Source organism: Cutaneotrichosporon cavernicola (assembly GCF_030864355.1).
Source record: "Cutaneotrichosporon cavernicola HIS019 DNA, chromosome: 3".
Lineage (NCBI taxonomy): Eukaryota > Fungi > Basidiomycota > Tremellomycetes > Trichosporonales > Trichosporonaceae > Cutaneotrichosporon > Cutaneotrichosporon cavernicola.
The window spans coordinates 2105894-2123636 of record NC_083395.1 but is presented as its reverse complement, the minus strand read 5'-3'; the positions used below and the strand labels follow the sequence as shown (position 1 = coordinate 2123636).

The 17743-nt window shown below is 54.7% G+C and overlaps 5 protein-coding genes across 5 annotated transcripts; 2 read left to right on the top strand and 3 right to left on the bottom strand.

Moving 5' to 3' along the window:
- Positions 1 to 928: 928 nt before the first annotated feature.
- VPS26B (uncharacterized protein) lies at positions 929 to 5174 on the bottom strand (the record flags this gene model as incomplete). The annotated part of the gene is made up of 13 exons (XM_060599282.1): positions 929 to 1043; positions 1092 to 1261; positions 1294 to 1890; positions 1939 to 2511; positions 2549 to 2734; positions 2769 to 2909; positions 2944 to 3058; positions 3099 to 3278; positions 3314 to 4203; positions 4257 to 4755; positions 4790 to 5020; positions 5070 to 5087; positions 5146 to 5174. The coding sequence occupies 13 exons, from the start codon at positions 5172 to 5174 to the stop codon at positions 929 to 931; spliced, it is 3744 nt and encodes a 1247-aa protein (XP_060455991.1).
- Positions 5175 to 6178: 1004 nt separating this feature from the next.
- On the bottom strand, positions 6179 to 7327 carry vps26 (uncharacterized protein; the record flags this gene model as incomplete). The annotated part of the gene is made up of 6 exons (XM_060599281.1): positions 6179 to 6188; positions 6242 to 6583; positions 6618 to 6782; positions 6841 to 6997; positions 7035 to 7107; positions 7175 to 7327. 6 exons carry the CDS (start codon positions 7325 to 7327, stop codon positions 6179 to 6181), a joined length of 900 nt encoding a protein of 299 aa, XP_060455990.1.
- Positions 7328 to 7948: 621 nt separating this feature from the next.
- IKS1 (uncharacterized protein) lies at positions 7949 to 10055 on the top strand (the record flags this gene model as incomplete). Its single annotated transcript, XM_060599280.1, has 10 exons — positions 7949 to 8004; positions 8062 to 8582; positions 8622 to 9070; positions 9107 to 9180; positions 9216 to 9309; positions 9348 to 9423; positions 9460 to 9663; positions 9779 to 9788; positions 9824 to 9994; positions 10049 to 10055. The coding sequence occupies 10 exons, from the start codon at positions 7949 to 7951 to the stop codon at positions 10053 to 10055; spliced, it is 1662 nt and encodes a 553-aa protein (XP_060455989.1).
- A 905-nt stretch (positions 10056 to 10960) lies between these two features.
- On the top strand, positions 10961 to 14635 carry STE11 (uncharacterized protein; the record flags this gene model as incomplete). The annotated part of the gene is made up of 6 exons (XM_060599279.1): positions 10961 to 12275; positions 12317 to 13516; positions 13564 to 13794; positions 13850 to 14107; positions 14143 to 14327; positions 14378 to 14635. 6 exons carry the CDS (start codon positions 10961 to 10963, stop codon positions 14633 to 14635), a joined length of 3447 nt encoding a protein of 1148 aa, XP_060455988.1.
- A 91-nt stretch (positions 14636 to 14726) lies between these two features.
- TSR1 (uncharacterized protein) lies at positions 14727 to 17608 on the bottom strand (the record flags this gene model as incomplete). The annotated part of the gene is made up of 12 exons (XM_060599277.1): positions 14727 to 14801; positions 14849 to 15156; positions 15196 to 15403; positions 15438 to 15611; positions 15647 to 15899; positions 15937 to 16042; positions 16082 to 16412; positions 16452 to 16820; positions 16858 to 17204; positions 17241 to 17399; positions 17454 to 17514; positions 17567 to 17608. The coding sequence occupies 12 exons, from the start codon at positions 17606 to 17608 to the stop codon at positions 14727 to 14729; spliced, it is 2433 nt and encodes an 810-aa protein (XP_060455987.1).
- Positions 17609 to 17743: the final 135 nt, after the last annotated feature.

Genomic DNA, 17743 nt, shown 5'->3' with positions numbered 1-17743 from the left:
CGCGCTCGTGTTGTGGAGGACGGGATAGGAGCTGGCATACGTGCGCGACGAGTAAGCCGCAACGCCCGGTTGCCTAGGTGGGCCTCGAGATGAAGGTGGTAAGCTGGATGGGGATCCACGCGCTCCCGGCGGGGGGGGAGCAGGCCGGGAGGGGGTGAGAGAGGCTTGGGACCATTGTGACATGGCCTCTGCGTCGCTTATGGGTGGTTGGCAAGCGCACAGTGAGAAGAAGCTGGGTTACAGTAAACCAGATGACGACGGGGCTGGTCAGGCCTTGGCTTGGGGCCTATGGTGAGGAACGGTTTGGCTTGGGGCAATGGCGGGTGAATGGATGGGGTGGAACGAGTAGAAGTAGGGATGAGCACTTAAGTTCTTGTTTGGATGTGGTGTGGTAGAAGTGGGGTTGAAGAGGGGAAAAAGGAAGGAGGGGGAGGATGTGTCTCCAGGAGATTGTTGAATGGATGGAGGGATTATTGTGGTAGTTGAAAGTGGTGTTGGTGTTTGATAGTCGGGGGTTATGGTGTGGTGGTGGTGATAATGGTGGTGGTGGTGGTGGTGGTCGTGGAGAGCGTGGAGGCTCGCCGGCCGTGCCGTAATGGGCTGGTGTGTGCCATTTGCCACGTGCCATGTGCAAAGGAAGGGGTCAAATGGGCTCAGAGCCCCAGTAGTCTCAGAAACCCCTGTACTTCAAGTCCATTTTCAACTTTGAGGCAGACGACTGTACACCTAAACGCTCCTGTAGTTTTAAGGGATTGAGGCATTGAGGGATTGGGCTCAAAAGAATCGTTGCCTCCAACAGGGATCTCAGCCCCACTGTGCTTCCTCAAACCGTCACCAATCTGGTTACTGTACTTATATCGAGGCAGACACGCTCTCAAGCGCCCAATTACACAGTGGATCATTACGGCTCATGTTAATGCTACAGCTTCTATCCACGCATCCCAGCCTGGCGACGGCTCTTACTCTTTGAACGGCCAGAATCCTCTAGCTTGACAGCATTCAGCGTCTGAATCTGTTGAGCTAGAAACTCATGCGTCCCTTCCCTACATGTCAGCAAGAGTCGGGTCCAACTCCTGCAGAAGTAGGCTCACCTCATTCGCAGAATCTTCATCATCAACTCGGTATGATTGCCAGCTTGCGGAACGGAGCGCTTCGCAGTCTTGCGCGCTCGGATGGTGCCCAGGTTGCGCTGTCCAATGATCGATTTGCTGGGTTTCATTGCCTTGTTCTTGAGTGTGCTTTGGAAGCCGCGAATGCATTCCTGATTGTCAGCCAACTCAAAATACAGCCTACTTCCATGAGATCATCCGTGCTCCAGTCGTAGTATATAGGCACGCTCATAATCTCGTTGAACTTCGCGTTTTGTAGCGTCGATAGAGGCACTCCGCTGTCATCACCTCCTGCGTAAAAGAAGTCACGCAGGAACTTCAACCAACGAAGAGCAACATCCAACTCGCTTCCCGACAGCGCCCTCATGATGCTCGGCTTGTCACTCAAAGGTGGCACGATGAGTGCCTCAATAGTCGTGAGAATCTGCTTCCAGAGCTTGGCCATGACCATCTGCATGGCGTCTGGCGACAGAGTCGACGCGAGGGTATGGTTGTTCGTGTCCAAGTAGTCAAACAGAGGGTGGATCGCCGCCTCAATCTCAGCGTCGGAGGGGCCACGCTTGACGGGCTGGGCGTTTGGCTTCGCCTGCTCAGATGGAGGCAGCGGGATGGCGTACTCATCTTGACCAGTACCGACTGCGTTTCGATAAGCAGCAGAGATGCGCCCAATGGCATCGTTTGAAATGCGAAGGGCATCGTTGTAATCAATACCTCCCACGTTGGGTTTCAGCACAGACTTGATGGCGTTCCGCGACAGAGTGTGGCGAAGAACGGGAGTCATCTTGGAGTCAGCTCACGAGCATGCGGCTCATGCATGTTGGGGTCCCACCTTGTCAACGAAAAGGCGCACCATGTCGGACTCGGTGCGCTTCAGCCATCGGAACGCTCGTCCAAAATGGAATTGAATGTCGTCGCGTTCGCCTTCCATGCTCACCCGCAGGAGTACATGTCCCTTGGTGGTCAATGGAAGCAAGACGTCCTTGCTAATGAGGTCAACATATTGAGAGGGGTCAAGTTGCAGGTACGCTCGCCCGATGAGGTCGTGCTTGCCAGCCAGGTTGCGATGCCGAATAGTGACCATGAACCACGCAGGGCGCCGCACAGCAATGTCAAATGTCTCGTCCCAGCGCGGGTCGTGGTCGTCGTAAATTGTGCGTGTTTTGGCGTACCTGTTGCCATGCTCATCAGACAGGACGACGAAAGCGTCTGGGGCTCGAGATGATCCCTCGGCCACCAAACCCTCTCCAAGAACGATCTTGATGGTGAAGAGAGAGGCTACTTGAGTGGGCGTTGCGACAGGCTTGTTCACGTCCAGAGAAGCGAACTCGTCGACACGCATCTCCTGATAAAGCTGGTCTAGTTCGTGTCGAGCGGCATCGATGTTATTGAGTTTGACGCACGACTGCCATTAGCGAGGTCAAATCTTGAGGAAGGCGTACCGCAGGAGTGAAGTTGAAGAACGCTTGGATCTTGCGGTCGCCTTGAAGATGCGCAATGGTGCTCCGTGCTTTCTCGATCCAAGCCTGCTGTTTAGCCGTGGACTGGTGGCTCTCTATTTGGTTCATTTCCGCGCTGAACAGTCGTTCGAGTTTGGTGCAGTAGTCGTCAACGGAGAGGCTGATGATCTGGGTTAGCGGAAGAATCAGCTTCGCAGCGCACCTTGGAAAGACGTGTCGCGAAGGCAGCCATCTGCTCCGGATCATCCCAGTCCAAGTCGAGAAGAAACGACATGGCACTGTGGAACGAGGCAAAGAGGTCGGTCACAGACGATGAATGCCCGTTGGCGGTCAGAGGGGAGAACTGGGTGTCAGAACGATCTAACAACGGTCCTCACGTCGTCGATGCGAAGAGCGTTGTCAGCCCATTGCCGCATCTTCACGGCGGTCTCGTCCAGCCAAGCCGAGATAACAGGCTCAAAAATGGAGGACAGAGAAAACTGTGACGGATCGCTTTGCGTTAATCCCTGAATACGACGATGGTATCACTTACATTCCAAACGCCACACCCATGCTCTGGAGCTTCTGTGCGCGGTGGTACATCGCGAGAGATTCTTCGAAGCCGCTGCTCGGCGCGGAAGATGGGTCATTGGATGAGGCCATGGCTTCCTCAAGGTCTCGAACCCAGAGCGACAACTGTTGCTTAAGTACCAACGCGACGATGTCGACTTGCCTTGGGCGTCAGAGAGTGGTAGCATGTGTACTTACGGTAGCAGCGGCTCTGAGAACCATTTGTTCAGGCGCTTGCCGTTGGACTCGATCCAAGATGCGAGGGCCATGGCAAAGGGCTTGTTCTTACCACCTTCCTGGGCGTACTTTTCACTGGCCTCTTCAATGTATTTGGCGTAGGCTTGTTGTCTCAGGCGATCGCAAATGGCTCGTTGGGTCCGCTGGAACGCTGGATGTTCATCGTTGTCAGCTCCGAGGTTGCACCAATGGTTGACTGCTTGGCGAAACTCGGGTGCCATGTAGCCGGCAGGATCGTTGAGAGATATCTCGATGTCATTGAGGAAGAAGAGATCGCGGCGAAGCAGGACTGATTGCAGTCCCGCTTGGTCAGAAGCCGCCCAATCCGATACTGGGAACTCCTGTGACGCACGGCCCACACCTCCAACCGCTTCAAACACACAGTCCGGGGGGACATCGCCTTGCTCATAATGGTCTTCAATCGCCTCGAAGAAGACCCACGCGCGAAAGGATTGAGGGATCCTCCAACGCAGGGCACACTCTCCCAACAGGGCCGTGTGCTCTGGAGACAAGATACCCAAGGACACATCCTGGTCCTCCGGGAGAGTTCGAAGAACCTGGAGATCGTAGTCCAGACATGCTCGCAAGAGCTGGCGAAAGACCTCGCGAGGGTCGGGAGGAACAAAGGTGAAGTTACGGTCGTCGAGCTTGAGGCCGTCGACCGACCGTACCAGGTCGATCTGGTCCGACCGTTCGCTGGCCATGAGCGGATCCGCCTTGAGCATGGAGACCGTTAGGTCAGACAACGCCGTAATCTCCTTGCCACGGTAGGCGGCCCATTGGCCATCGTCCACAAAATCCTTCGCACCATAGGGGATAGAGCGATCGGTGCTGAGACGCTGCAGGAAGATCTATGCAGTCAGTACGTTGTCCGGCGAAGCCGAGGGGGGTCAGTGCGTCGTACCTTGAGATCTTCCAGCGCCGCATCGACGGTGCAGATCTGGCGGATTGGCTGTAGACGCTCTGAGAGTGTCGTATTGTCGAGATGGAACAGCTCGGCGACCACGTTCGTGGAGATGATGGAATCCGACTGCAGCAAAACGGGGCCATCCTCTTCTTTCGAAGCCGTTGGAGCTGGCAACACACTTTTCCGGTTGTCAGCTTGGAGACCCGTTCGATATGTGCTGAGGCGACTCCGAAGCTCAACGGCTGTTGAGCCTATCGAGGTGAGATTGTCGCTTAACAGGGTGAGGAAGACGAGGATCTGCGAGTTGAGCTCGGCCTTCCAACCGCCGTCCACGAGGTCTAGCTCCTTCTTCAATGCACGCGTTGAGGCTGAAACGAACGCAAGGATAATATCCTCCATCTTCCGCGACTCCTTGAGCTGTCGCTGAAATGTCTTGTCTGCCCAGCTCGATGACCAGAATAATGCAATCGACCGTCGAAATCGTTGGTCTGTATGTCTTGGGTGTCAGCGTCGTCTCCGCTGACACTCACTTAGGGTCCTGTCCCATTGCAATTCGTTGCAGGGAAGTGTCCATGATCTTGATGAACTTCTCCGGGTAGCGAGGCGACTTGACGCTGTCACGACCAAGTAAGGATCCCAAGTCTAGAGAGAAAACTGAAGCCGAGTCTTGAGATTTACTGGCAACTGTGGAAGGACCAGGATCGGATGGAGGTGCAGGGACTGCCATGCGCCGTCGTCGCTCAATCTCCTCGTGGAGACATCTAGATTGTGGTCAGTTGTGTACAGAGGGGCTAGAACGCAGCAACCTACGCAACGCGAAGGGCATATCTGAAGAATTCGTCAGCGCATGGCAGGGTGAGGGTTCAGAGGGGTTCCAGCAACCTACTCTAGTGCAATGTCAGTTGTGTCTGACATTGCTCTGTTGACCCGGGTGCCGGGGGATGACGACGCCGAGTGGTAGAAAAGGTGTTGGATGTGGTCTGATGACGCAGGAAGAGGGTGGGAGTGAGGGTGAGGCTGATGATGACGAGGAAGGCGGGAGCGGTGGCGAAGCAGGCGAAGAGTCAGCTGCTGTTCAGGGATGCGTGATGTGTGATGTGTGATGTGTTGAGGGAGAGAATGAGATTGGTAGAAGGAAATATGTATGGATGTGGAAGGTTGCAAGAAGCGATGATGAAGGTGGTGATGATGATGATGATGATGTTGATGACGAGGAAGGGATGGTGAGGGTGGCGAGTAAGTACAGTAGTGGAGGACATAGGTTATAGGACGCCAGGCAGGACCCAGTACGCATTCAGGATATAGCTATACAGTGCACAGTGGCAGTGGCAGTGACCGTAACTTCTGACGCGCAGCCAGCCAGTCTTAACGCTTTAATGCATTGGCTGACCCTCCACCCTCCTTCTCCTCGGGCTCCTTTGACACCCCTCCCCACCCATACCCTTAAGCCTCGTTGATTGTTGCTTGTTCCTCTACCCTACCCTACCTCACCGAACATACTGTACTGTATCACTGTATGTTGGCCAAAGCAGGCCTTTGGATCCCATACCGCTTACAGCTCTTACACTTCAAACAGCTCTGACAGCCTTCTCACCCCACAGGCCCACAACCCACAGGCCTCACAGGGCCATAACCTGCTTCTTGACCCAAGTCAACACAGACAATTACGTAAACACACCCAACCACCTCCACCTCCACACTTCAAGTCTAACCCTCTAATATATCGTCGTTCGGCTCGCCTGCGATCACTCGGCCGCCAGCCGCCAGAACCTCGGCGACACCAGTCTCTAGAATACCTACTACTATACAATCAATCCTCCATCCCAGCTGTGTGTGTGCGCGTGAGTGCGCACAGCTAGCTCTTAATACCCCTGAAGCCGTTTCTTAGAAGGCAACTCCACACTCGACGGAATAAATTCTCAGTTTTCGCTTAAAGCGTGAGCACCATGCTGTCCTTTCGATGCGTCAACAGCCAAACTCACGGGATACGATAGACGGTAATCTCTTGCTGTTTGAAATAGCGTCGGTTCTCCTCGTCTATCAGAACAAGGTTCAGGTAATACCGGACCGAGAACTTCTTGTTCACGTCCCGGAATGTTGGTGTAAGCTCAAAGCCGCCTAGGAAGAGGCGGATGGGGATAGTTTCCCCTCGAACCGGAGCCCCATCCATGATCTCAAACTTGGTAATCGTCTCCGACTCGTTGTAAGGGTTGGGGGCGGCTCCCGTCGTCTCGCGTCGAATGATGGCGAGCTCCATGTGCTTGATCTTGATTCGGACAAGAAGAAAGTAGATTTTGCCAACAATCACGTCCTTGAGGTGGTACCTGGGCATCAGCAACGGGTGTGTCGACCACATACTTGGCCTTCTTGTACTCGAACTCGATATGAAGGCAGTCCGCAATGCCCACTTCCATCTTGATGCTCGTGTTACTGTCAGGTGGCATGCGGTACGAATGCACCCAGAACTCTCGCTCCTTGCTCATCTCGCCCGCGCGCCTCATCAGAGTCACGCGGATATAGTAGCTGTAAAGGTTAGCTCCAGACTCTGGGTTGTTATCCGCATTCACTGCTGGGAACTCACCGCAGTTTAACGTTGATACCCGAGTAACTCTCGTACTGCTTCTCCACGTTCTTGAAGGTGAAGTCGAACGACTGCGCCTGGCGCATCTCTCCCGGGCCTGCTAGTTCTTGGCTCAGAGATACGAACTCGTAATGGTTTCCGCGGTCGTAAAAGAGTTCTAGGTTGTGTGAGTTATGTAGGGCGCGGTCACTCACCAATCGAGCCCACAAGCTCGATGCGGATGCCATCATGCTGGAACTTCTTGCCGTCCTTGACGCGCACGAGAACCTATGACAGTTAGGAATGTGGCACCAGTAAATTGACTGAGGGAGACGGGAAGGGAGACGTTACATACTTGGCCATCGACGCTTTCCCCATCGTAATAGACTGGGCAGAGCTCCCTGCGATCCTTTTCGCCTTTGAGTTCGACTTGTTTCCGCTCTTCCTCGCCTTTGAGTCGAATTTCGACGTCAACTGGAGCTGCGGCAAAGCCGAAGAAGGAGGACATATGGGGCAGGACCGAGTGACAAGAGGGATGGTGGGACGAAGGTGGGATGAGAGATGAGCAGTCATCAAGAGTCAGCGACTTGCGCGACCAGTTGGCTGGCTAGCTGGCTACGCGGCGAGCTGCGTGTGATGACGAGTCTAAAGTAGGAGGGATGGGCGTGGGAGAGTTGGCCACGCGAAAGGCCTGGGGTATGTAGCATCAACCAACCGGTCGCTGACTATCTGAGCGTGGCTGAGCATCAATGACGCAGGACAATTGACGACAGCTGTACATCTATCTATACGCTATACACATACGAATGCTACCATAGCTAACATGACCGCATGACCGAGGTGGATGTCTTTCGCATCTATAGATCATCATCCATCATCCATCATCCATCATCTATCATCCATCATCCATCATCTATCATCCATCATCCACAGTTCAACAATCATTCTCCAGATCCCCCATTACTCCCTCAAACTCTCAATCTCTCTGCCCAGCTGCCCGTACTCTATCCACAGTGATCCATAAATCCGCTCCCTTCACTCCCAAATCACCTCAACTCTTGTTCAACCTTGAACCTCCTTCACGCTAGACCCAAGCACCTGCCTCGTCTCGGGGCTCGCTTCGACTTCAATGCAAGCTGGATTTGATACGGATTCTCCTGATAGTCGCTCCTGGACACCTATCGGGTATGTTGCTCGGTCGTCCTCGTGACTTCGTTGACGTTGGCTGACCACCCTCTTCAGTGAAACTTCGAATCAACTCATTGTCTATCATGCATCGTCTCATGCTATTCAAGTCGTTCCCCACCCTCGTCATGACCCATCTCATCCGTCCTCCTCGAACCAGCTTCGCGTTTTGCCAACTCAAGTCACCAAGGCCAAACCCGCCCGTTTGAACCCTCCGTCAGAATCCGACAAGTGTCCCTTGTGCGGACACGACCGTTTTCCTTTTGCCCAGTCCGCCCACGACAGTCCCCTCAGTTCCGACTATGATGAGGCTGCTGAAGGACACTACTTTCGTGTCCTCGAACGTGCTCACGAATCCAGTCGCCCAGGGACTCCAGTCTCAGCAAGACCGGACCGTTCCACCCACTCGCCGTCTTCTACCCCCACAGGCCGTGGCGAGCGCCTGCCAAACGAGGATGCATCTGATCTGCCCGCCATGGGATACTATCGGCGTTTTTTCAAGGAAGAGAGACGTCTAGGGATCGGCGCTGAAGGCAGCGTATTCCTCGCTACGCATGTCATCGGCGGCAACGTGCTAGGTATGTCTCAAAGGTTCGGTATTTGGCTAATCCTGGCAGGTCAGTACGCTGTGAAGAAGATTGCAGTCGGTACCTCTAAAGAGTATCTCGTGCGCATCCTGCGCGAAGTGCGCTTGCTCGAAGCTCTACGGCATCCCAACATCATCCCTTACTATCATTCATGGGTGGACGAAACCCAGTTTTCAGCCTTTGGTCCGCCCATTCTGGCGCTCCACGTCCTCATGATGTACGCAACTGCTGGTAATCTCGACTCGTTCCTTCTGAACCGGAGCTATGGCGATCCTTCTCAGCCTCCCCAAAGCGCTGCAGATGTTGGGGACGCGGAAAACATCGATCTGCTCCCCAAAGCGGAACGAATCAAAGCGTTCAAGCGCCGGCGCCAGAGTGGCAACCACGGTCGTCGGGGCGAGACTCGAGGAGTTCTCTTGCTGGGGCTCGATGAGATCCTGAAGCTGTTCGGGGACGTCGTGTCCGGCCTTGCGTTCTTGGTACGGTCCGTTATTTTGCAGGCTGACATCTTCTAGCACTCCAACTCCATCCTGCACCTCGATCTCAAGTGTTCCAATGTTCTCCTTCATTGGGAGGAAGGCGAGGTCATGTAAGTTGATGGCTGTTTGTCCGCTTACCCCCTAGCCCAAAGGCACTGCTTTCCGACTTTGGCACATCAGAGGAGATGCTTCGGGGCAGCCGGGAGCGATCAGGCCACACGGGCACTATGGAGTACATGGTATGTTGCATGTCGTTTGGAGCCGCCGCTAATGCAAGGCCCCCGAGACGATTGTAACTGATACGCGTGGCAACTGGAGGCCGTCGGACTCTCACGCTGACATGTGGTCGCTGGGTTAGCGGCTGTTGGCCGGATAGTGCTGACTGTCAGGAATGGTGCTCCACAAACTCCTTTTCCTTCGTCTGCCCTACGAGTTCACGGAAGACTTGCAACGACTGCATGTAGAGATCGTCGCCTATCCCGGCTTTGAGGCGACGCCCAGTCTGGTCGAGACATGCGAGAGACGCCACATTCCCCGAAACGTACTCCTGCTCCTGGAGAAACTTCTACACCTCTCGCCTGATCAACGTCCCAGTGCGGAGCGTGTTCGGCTGGCTATCGATGCCCTCCGAACCGGATCAATGCGTCGGAATGCAAGCAGGCCGTGGCGAAAGAAAGCCACAGGTACTGGCGCAAACGCTACCGACAGCTATCGAAACGTGAGTGTGTTGGCGATGTCAGCTGACCGCAACAGTATCAAAAGCGCAGTCCTGAATCAAGCTCGCCGATACGCAGTCTTCTGGCACTCCCTCCGCCTTCTGAGCCTGTTATTGGCACACAATTGCTGGAGCCAACGGTGGATATGGTTCCTCAGTCTGCAGTCTACTCATTCCAACTGGCTCGCAGCGTGGTATTCGTCCTCAAGGTGAGCGATGATGCTTAGCAGTATTGGAAGTTGGACCCGCTGACGATGGTACAGGTTCTAAGTGTGCAACCTAGTCTGGGTGGAGCTGATCTTGGGCCTGCTGCGGTGTTGATGTTGATGGGATTGGCTTTATGGGACGTGATAATCCCTGAGGTTGGGATAGAATGGAGTGTGGGGCTATGTCTTGTACATGTAGGTGTGGTAGTGGCTCGCATCTTGAAGGGTTAGACGTGGGTTGTGGCATGCATAGTCTTCCGTCATTTTACAATGGTTGTGCCTGGAATACTGGATACGGAGCCGGGCTAGTACAAAACGTACAGTACAGTACAGTTACAGTACAGTATATTACATTACATTATATTACATCACATTACAGTACATTACTGTCTACTGTAGTGTAGTGTAATGTACAAGGGCCAAAGGTTAAAGACCAAAGGTTAAATGACAACCGACTTTTGGACCCTGGATAATATTAGTTGTCAAACCCGTCTTTGTTTCATCACTACTCCCACTATCCCCACTACTCCATATCCTCACACGCCATCCACTCATCGATCCAACTCCTCCGTCAACACAACTCTCACATAACCGCCTCTACTCCTCAACGTCACCTTGCCATGTCACTCAGGCCCAATCGCTACCATCCACGTCAACACTAGTGTATTACCAACAATTCCCCCCCCCCCCTCTCATCTAGGCAGGCCGTTTACCCGTAAGCGCGTCACAGATTCCCTCAACCATTGCAAGTCTGCATCTCCTGTCAGTGTCTCACTTGTCCCGTTCTACCTCTTCCTCCATCGCCATGTAACTTACCATGGCCATCTCATTCATTCAGTCATTATTCGCTTCAGAGGCTCTTTCCCACCCTTGAAACGTACTGACAGCAGCTCCGTTTCACACTTAATCACGGCGTGTAGGTCGCGTGTTTGACAGTCGAGTCCATCTGCTGCGTACTGTAGGACCACAATGTCGCTCGCGCTTTCAGAGGAATCGTCCAACACTACACCAACTTCGGCCGGTTTCTCCTCCAAGCATGATGGTACCACCGACGCCATTCTGAACAGGCGTGGCGACTTGGCCGCTTCTCCAGCGTCGGATGCGCCAGGCCGTCGACCGTTGACGCCTCCCCTTCTGCGCCCTCCAAATGGCCAAACTTTCGTGGGCCACGTCAAGTCCTGGGGAGACTCTGAGATTGCAGGCTTCCTGAGCCTCTACCGGTGTGATCAGTACACCCCTTTGTTCCATCACAACGACATCGATGGTAAAGTCCTCCTCGATCTCGACATGTCCAGTCTCAAAGAGATCGGTATCACCAAGATCGGCGATCGTGTCAAGCTGCTCAGCGGCGTGCGCGAGCTCCGGAAACGAGCAGCCCGTGTGCCACTGCCTCCGCCACCCTTGAACAGGAGTGTTTACGTCACGAACGCATCGGCCGAGAACAGCCCAATCCCTCTCGAACATGACACCAAGGGTTCGCAAGTTCCCAAAAGACTGGCCACCGCTCTCGTCTCGAAGCGACTTCAGCTTTCACGGCCACCACCGTTGAACCTCCAACGACCTGGACCGGCGACGTCACCGGAGGGTGCACTATCAATCGCATCCCCGTCATCTCGAGTTGTCACACCCAAGTCCTACCATCCACCGAACACCTTCAAGACACCGGGACCAGCTGATCCGATAACAGGCAAGTCAACCCAGGATCCGACTACGTCGCTGCGGCCCCCTCTCTCGCGGGACTATCGACGGTCGCCTAGCCCAAACCTGGATGAAAGTGGGATTTCAAGCTTTGGACGAGCAGATGCGCAGAAACATCGTGCAGCAATGCCCTGGCTCTCTGACTCTCCACACCGGAATGACCCGAAAGCCATGTCTCCGACGCAACGTTCCGTCCGCGATGGCAATGCACCACATCCTTTTGCGTCCGCGCTGCGAGCAGACGGGAACAAGGCTGGCCCAGACGCCCTCCGAAGGCCTTTCTCTCGGCCAGTTCATCTTGGAAACCATGGAATGTCAGCAGACCCCTCGGTACGTCCGGGTCAGCCGTCGTTGGAGGATCTGCGTCGACACGTCGTCAAGTTTGTTAATTCTGAGGATGGACGCACGACAAAGCTTGACGTGTCCACATGCACGAGTGGAGTCGAGGTTCTCGAGCGGGTTCTCAAGAAATTTGGTAAAGGGAATACGGGGATGAGCAGCTTTGGGGCAGACAATGACAACGAGAACGATCGGCTGGAGGTTGATGGTTGGGGCGTCTTTATCCAGTCTGGAGGTTCAGAGGAAGGTAGGTGTGCCCCAATCGTTACCATCGCTCATCAAATGCAGAAGTTCCACTGTCGGAGTCTGCGTTGCTGGACATTTGTCAAGGGCACCGATCCGTTCGCGTTGGCATGCACAATGACCCAGCAGTGCTCAGAGAGAACGGCCTCGTGTTACGGCGCGTATCGCACTCCGTCAATCGCAAAAACATGGAGATCTTCTTTGGTGACCCACCGCCTCCACCTCGCTCTCCTCACTCGCCTCTATACTACAGTGCCGGAGTGCCTCGGCTCGGCGAGACTCGCGATCAGGAGTCCCCTTCAAAGGCGATCGCCAGCAAAAAGACGAATAGGGCCAGCACGGTGTCGATCATGTCCAGCCTCGGAGTCCCTGGAGCCATGGATCCGGCGCCGCCCACTGACTCGGCGAGGTCGTCAACGATTGGAGCCACTTCTCGCAAGAAGATGTACAACTTCTTCGGACACCGGCCCCCCAGCGAGCTCATTTCCAATCATCTTGCCGACTACTTCCCGTCTGCTCGTAAGCGCGATCTCGAGAAGACCGTGCGGCAAAGCATGATGCGTCTGTCTCAAGGCCAGGCTCAAGGCCTCGCCGTCGGTGCGGTCCACCCTGCAGCGGCTTCTAGCACATCCCTCCACTCAGGACCGTCCGGAGTGCAGGATGCGGCTAGCCCGAGTCGGAAGGCGCGACCTCCCTCGACGCGGACTGTCTCATCATCCACAACCCACGACGCCATTCCAGAAGAGGTCGAAATGTCTAACAAGGCAGGCGATGCAATGGCGTCCGCGACTGCTGAACACGCTGCTCCTGTTGACACCCACCCTCCTCTTCTACCACCTTTCGAGTCGACTGGCGAAAGCCTGGTAGATTCTCTGCAGCAGTACTCCCCTGCACCATCAACAGTTCGTCCGGCATTGCGTCAGGGGAGGCGTGGTTCCTCAGGATCCAATCTCAGTCGCATCAGCGTCATCTCCTCCATTCGGAAAAGCAAGGACAAGAGCGACACGGCGAGCCTTCTCACTGTCGACGAGATTACTGCTGAGGTCGAGAACCGCCGAGCCAGCATGTCCACCCTCAATGACTCCCAAGAACACGATCGCCCGTTCACGCCTGCCGCCTCGGATGTCTTCCCTAGTGAAGACGACACGTCCGATTCGAGTCCCTCGGACACCGAATCTGAAGAGTCCTGCAACTCCACTGATAGTGAAGATCATGGTCAAGGGCGTGCAATTTCCTCTACGGGTTGTGAGTCATTCGTGAAGTCCAATTTTCAGCGCTGACCTACCTCTCAGCGAGACAAATCATCAAGTGGATCAAGGGCGCATTGATTGGAGCCGGATCCTTTGGCTCTGTCTTTCTCGGAATGGACGCCCATTCGGGGCTTCTCATGGCCGTCAAGCAGGTCGACTTGCCCTCTGGAGACGCGAGGAACGAGGAGAAAAAGCGCAGCACGGTACAAGCCTTGGAGAGAGAGATAGAGCTCCTGAGGGAGCTTCAGCACGAGAATATTGTCCAGTACCTCGGTGAGCCGTCCGACCAATGTCTACATGTGAATTTGTGTTCTCGCTGATGACATAGACTCTGCCACCGACGGCAACAATCTCTACATTTTCTTGGAGTACGTCCCGGGCGGCTCTGTGGCCGCTCTGCTGAGTAGCTACGGGGCCTTTGAGGAGGCACTTGTTCGAAACTTCTCGCGCCAAATTCTCACGGGTCTCAACTATCTCCACGAACGCAACATTATACACCGCGATATCAAGGGTGCAAACATATTGGTCGACAATAAGGGTGGGATCAAGATTTCAGACTTTGGCATCTCGAAGAAGATGGAGAGCAGTGAGTGAGCAAGTGGACCAGCTGGCTGACGAAAGGCTTGATGGAGCGGCCGAATCGACCATCTCTCCAAGGCTCGGTATTCTGGATGGCCCCCGAAGTTGTCAAGCAGACTAGCTACACCTCCAAAGCCGACATCTGGAGCGTTGGCTGTCTCGTGGTGGAGATGTTGACTGGCACTCATCCTTGGGCTGATCTGACACAGATGCAAGCCATCTTTCGGGTACGTGACGTGCGAAAGTATAGACATTGCCAGTTGCTGACTACTTCCAGATCGGGTCACTTGCACGGCCAGCAACACCCAATGATATTTCACCAGACGCCACCGACTTCCTCCGTCTTACTTTCGAAATCAATCACAATGCCCGTCCGCCCGCTTCCACGTTGCTCAACCACCCGTTCATCGCGGCGCAACCAGCCTCTACGCGAACGCCCATCTCACTGGAGCAAGCAAACGCCACTTTGGAGGCCGTTGCCGCGACCCGAAAGCAGCCTATGCCACCTGGTATGGGCATGAGCATGGGCGGATAAGGACATGGCGCGACGAAGCTTTGGCACTCGACGAAGCGGTGCGAAAGCCGTACAAGCACATACACATACATGCACGCAACCCAGCATGAGATTACTCTAACTCCATGCTCGTGTTGTCATCCTCCTTGACGGCAGTCACAGTAGGCGGCTGGAACGTGGTCGACCACTGTGGCGTCAGCAAAGAATGCGCCAATGAACAACAATCCAACTTACCTTCGGGAACTGGCGCTTGTAGAGGCTCATGCAGACAGTATCCATCTGCTGGATGGGGCCGTCAAAGTGTGCCTTGAAATAGCCATGGGTTCCGAGAGCTTCCGTGATGTGTCCAGTGCGGCCATACTTGGTGTGAAGTTCGACAGACTGGAAGTACTGGACATCATCACGGTTGAAGAACATGTAACGGATGGTCGCTGTCTTCTTGTGAACCTTGAACGGATGCCCTGTGAGAACGATGCGCTTTGCAATAATCCGCGTAGGATCAGACGAAAGGAACGAGCCCATCGCCACCAAATCAGGAAGACCTGCAAGTGTCAATTGAAAACCGTTCGCTGGCAACGTACCACTTTGAGAATCTTGCTTGAGCAGGAGACATGGGAGCTTGCCAAAGCAGGCTGGGCCATACGTAGTCACAACAGTCGTCGATCCGGGCTTGAGATAGCGCTCCGACTTATGGACATTATTGACACCTCTTCCGCCCCCTCGAACATGCTGGGAGAAGAGAGGGTTGATGTTGTAGCGCCGCGGCCCGGCACACAACACCAGCGGATCCTAGAGGTCAGCTCCGACGGCTTCCTGAACCTACTTTGGCGCGCACGGGCTCCGTGTACTCGGTGTTTCTCTGTACCACGAAGTGAAGCACAGTCTGCTTGTGCTCGTGACGGAGGAGGCCATGGACAACAAATGGCGATCCATAACTTCTGCCGGCAATTGCCTTGCGCGGAACATTGCTGAGTACCAAAGTTACGCGAGTGCCGAGCTCATCGTCAGCACAATCCGGGCTGAACAACGTACCTCGACACCTTCCTCACGGGCCTCGCGCTCCACCCTCTTCTGGGTCGCTGCAAAGTTCTCGAACTGGAAGATCTCGCCATAACCCAGAGGCAGATTCTCGTATGGATCCCACGGGCTTGTGCGGAAGCTACGCAGTCCACGATAACGTTGGAAGCGCACACTGGCAGCCAAGTGCCTGGGGGTATCGATCTCATCCGGAAAGTTGATGTCGTCTCGCTGCGCACACTCGCGCTCACGGAGATATGCTTCGTACCTAAGAGTGAGCATCATCGAACAATATGGCTGCTCACTCGGCCTCTTCTTCCTCAGCTGTCATCTCTTGGTGAGCCTCGCTGCGAGCATCAAGTTCCACCTCCTCCAGCTCTTCCGTCTCGTCTTGGATCGGAGAGTCCAGGTCTGAAGAAGGTGAGCACGCACGACAAGCCAATGTCATACCTGATTCCATGGCTTCAGTGTCCATCATATCGCTGGCAGATTCGGCATCATCGCCCGCAGTGCCCTCATCGTCCTCATCGTCATCGTCGACGATCCAGGCCGCCTGATAGGCACTGGTACCTTTAGGCACACGCTTCACACGCTTGGGGAGGTCGTCTGTCTCAGTTCCTTGGGCTCCCATCATCTCCTCCTCGGTTGGCCAAGTCTGCTCGTTGGCAAGCAGATCCGGCACATTGTTGGCAGTCAAGTCATCAGCCTCATCGCCGGGCGAAGAAAGACAGACGGCCGAAGGGTAGCCATCGCGCGTGGACAGAGATGGTGCTGCCGAGATCTGTTCATGTCAGGACCATGAGGAAATCACCAATCTCACCTCGGAGATCTGGAAGTCCCCCAAACCAGGTAGATGCACAAGACGGTTCGCACTGAGGCGCCCGCCTCGCACAGTGCCAGTTACCCTGAGCGACCCGCACTCAGAGAGTTGCTGTTGATCGTTGTTTACTGTGTCCTCTGCCGAAAACCACATAGGCTCCTCTTCCGCAACCAACCATGCCCGTCCGTCCGGATGTTGAATGAAAGCAGGTGGCGTTTCGCATAATGCACGGGCCAGGAGAATCGCGTCGTTCACAGTATCGGCGGAGAAGACCTTGTTCACGGACGGAAAGAAGTAACGGGAGAAGGATAAGAGCGACTTGTGCACCAGCGACTTTGTTGCACCTGCCAGTGGTGTCGACTCTGGGGACTGCGATCTTAGACGTCATCAAGCGAAAGGAACATACCTGAACACAAGCGAAAGCGGTCACGCCACCAGCCTGTCCTTGGAGACACCTCAAGACGGCTTCGCCCTCGAGCTGGACTTCATCCACGCTGCTGAGGAGGAGGATGACAATGTCACTGGCGAGAGCGGCGTCGAGGGCGGAGAAGACTTGGAGCGGGGGCAAGATGTTGAAGTGGATAGACGACTTGAATCGGGGAGCCATGGTAACGAAAGACGAGTGGCCATCCCAATGAAGCCCAGCAATGTCGTTCTCGGAGAGGCCGAGAGCCGGCAGCAGGTCGTAAACCAAACGTTCACAGGAGAGTGACGGCAGAAGCGGGACAATGGAGACAATGCGGGGGACCTTGCCTGTCCTGGTAAACGCAATGCATTGTCGTCACTCACCTCCATTGGAGCTCATAGAGAAGAACTTGGCGTCCTCCCGGCCCGCACGTTGTTTGACGTCTCGCTTTTGAGCCTGTTGGTTCAGGCGAGTCTTCTTTGAGCCAGCGTCGACCGCTTTGCGAGTAGACGCATTGGGAGCAGTAATAGCTGCAGTCTTGCCTGAAACGTAGTTAGAGAACAGGCTTCCATATGAGGGTCGAGGATGCAGCTCACCTTTAGCAGCGGCCTTCCTCGCACCTTTAGAGGCATGCTTGGACTTGAACGACTTGTTGGACTTGGGGGAGCAGTGAGTAAATGAGGTTGACCCAATGTCGAAGTGGACTCACCTGTTTGAGAGTAGGTCGATGATGATGAGCTTGAGGAGCCATCGCGATGGATGTCGATGCGTCGTGCGTTGTGTCAAGCGAAGGAAGGCTTAAGGCGAGGGAAGATGACAAGGTGGTGATGGAGTTAACCAACTTTTGCGTTGTCGGCAACAAACCGAGAATCACGTGATCCCACGT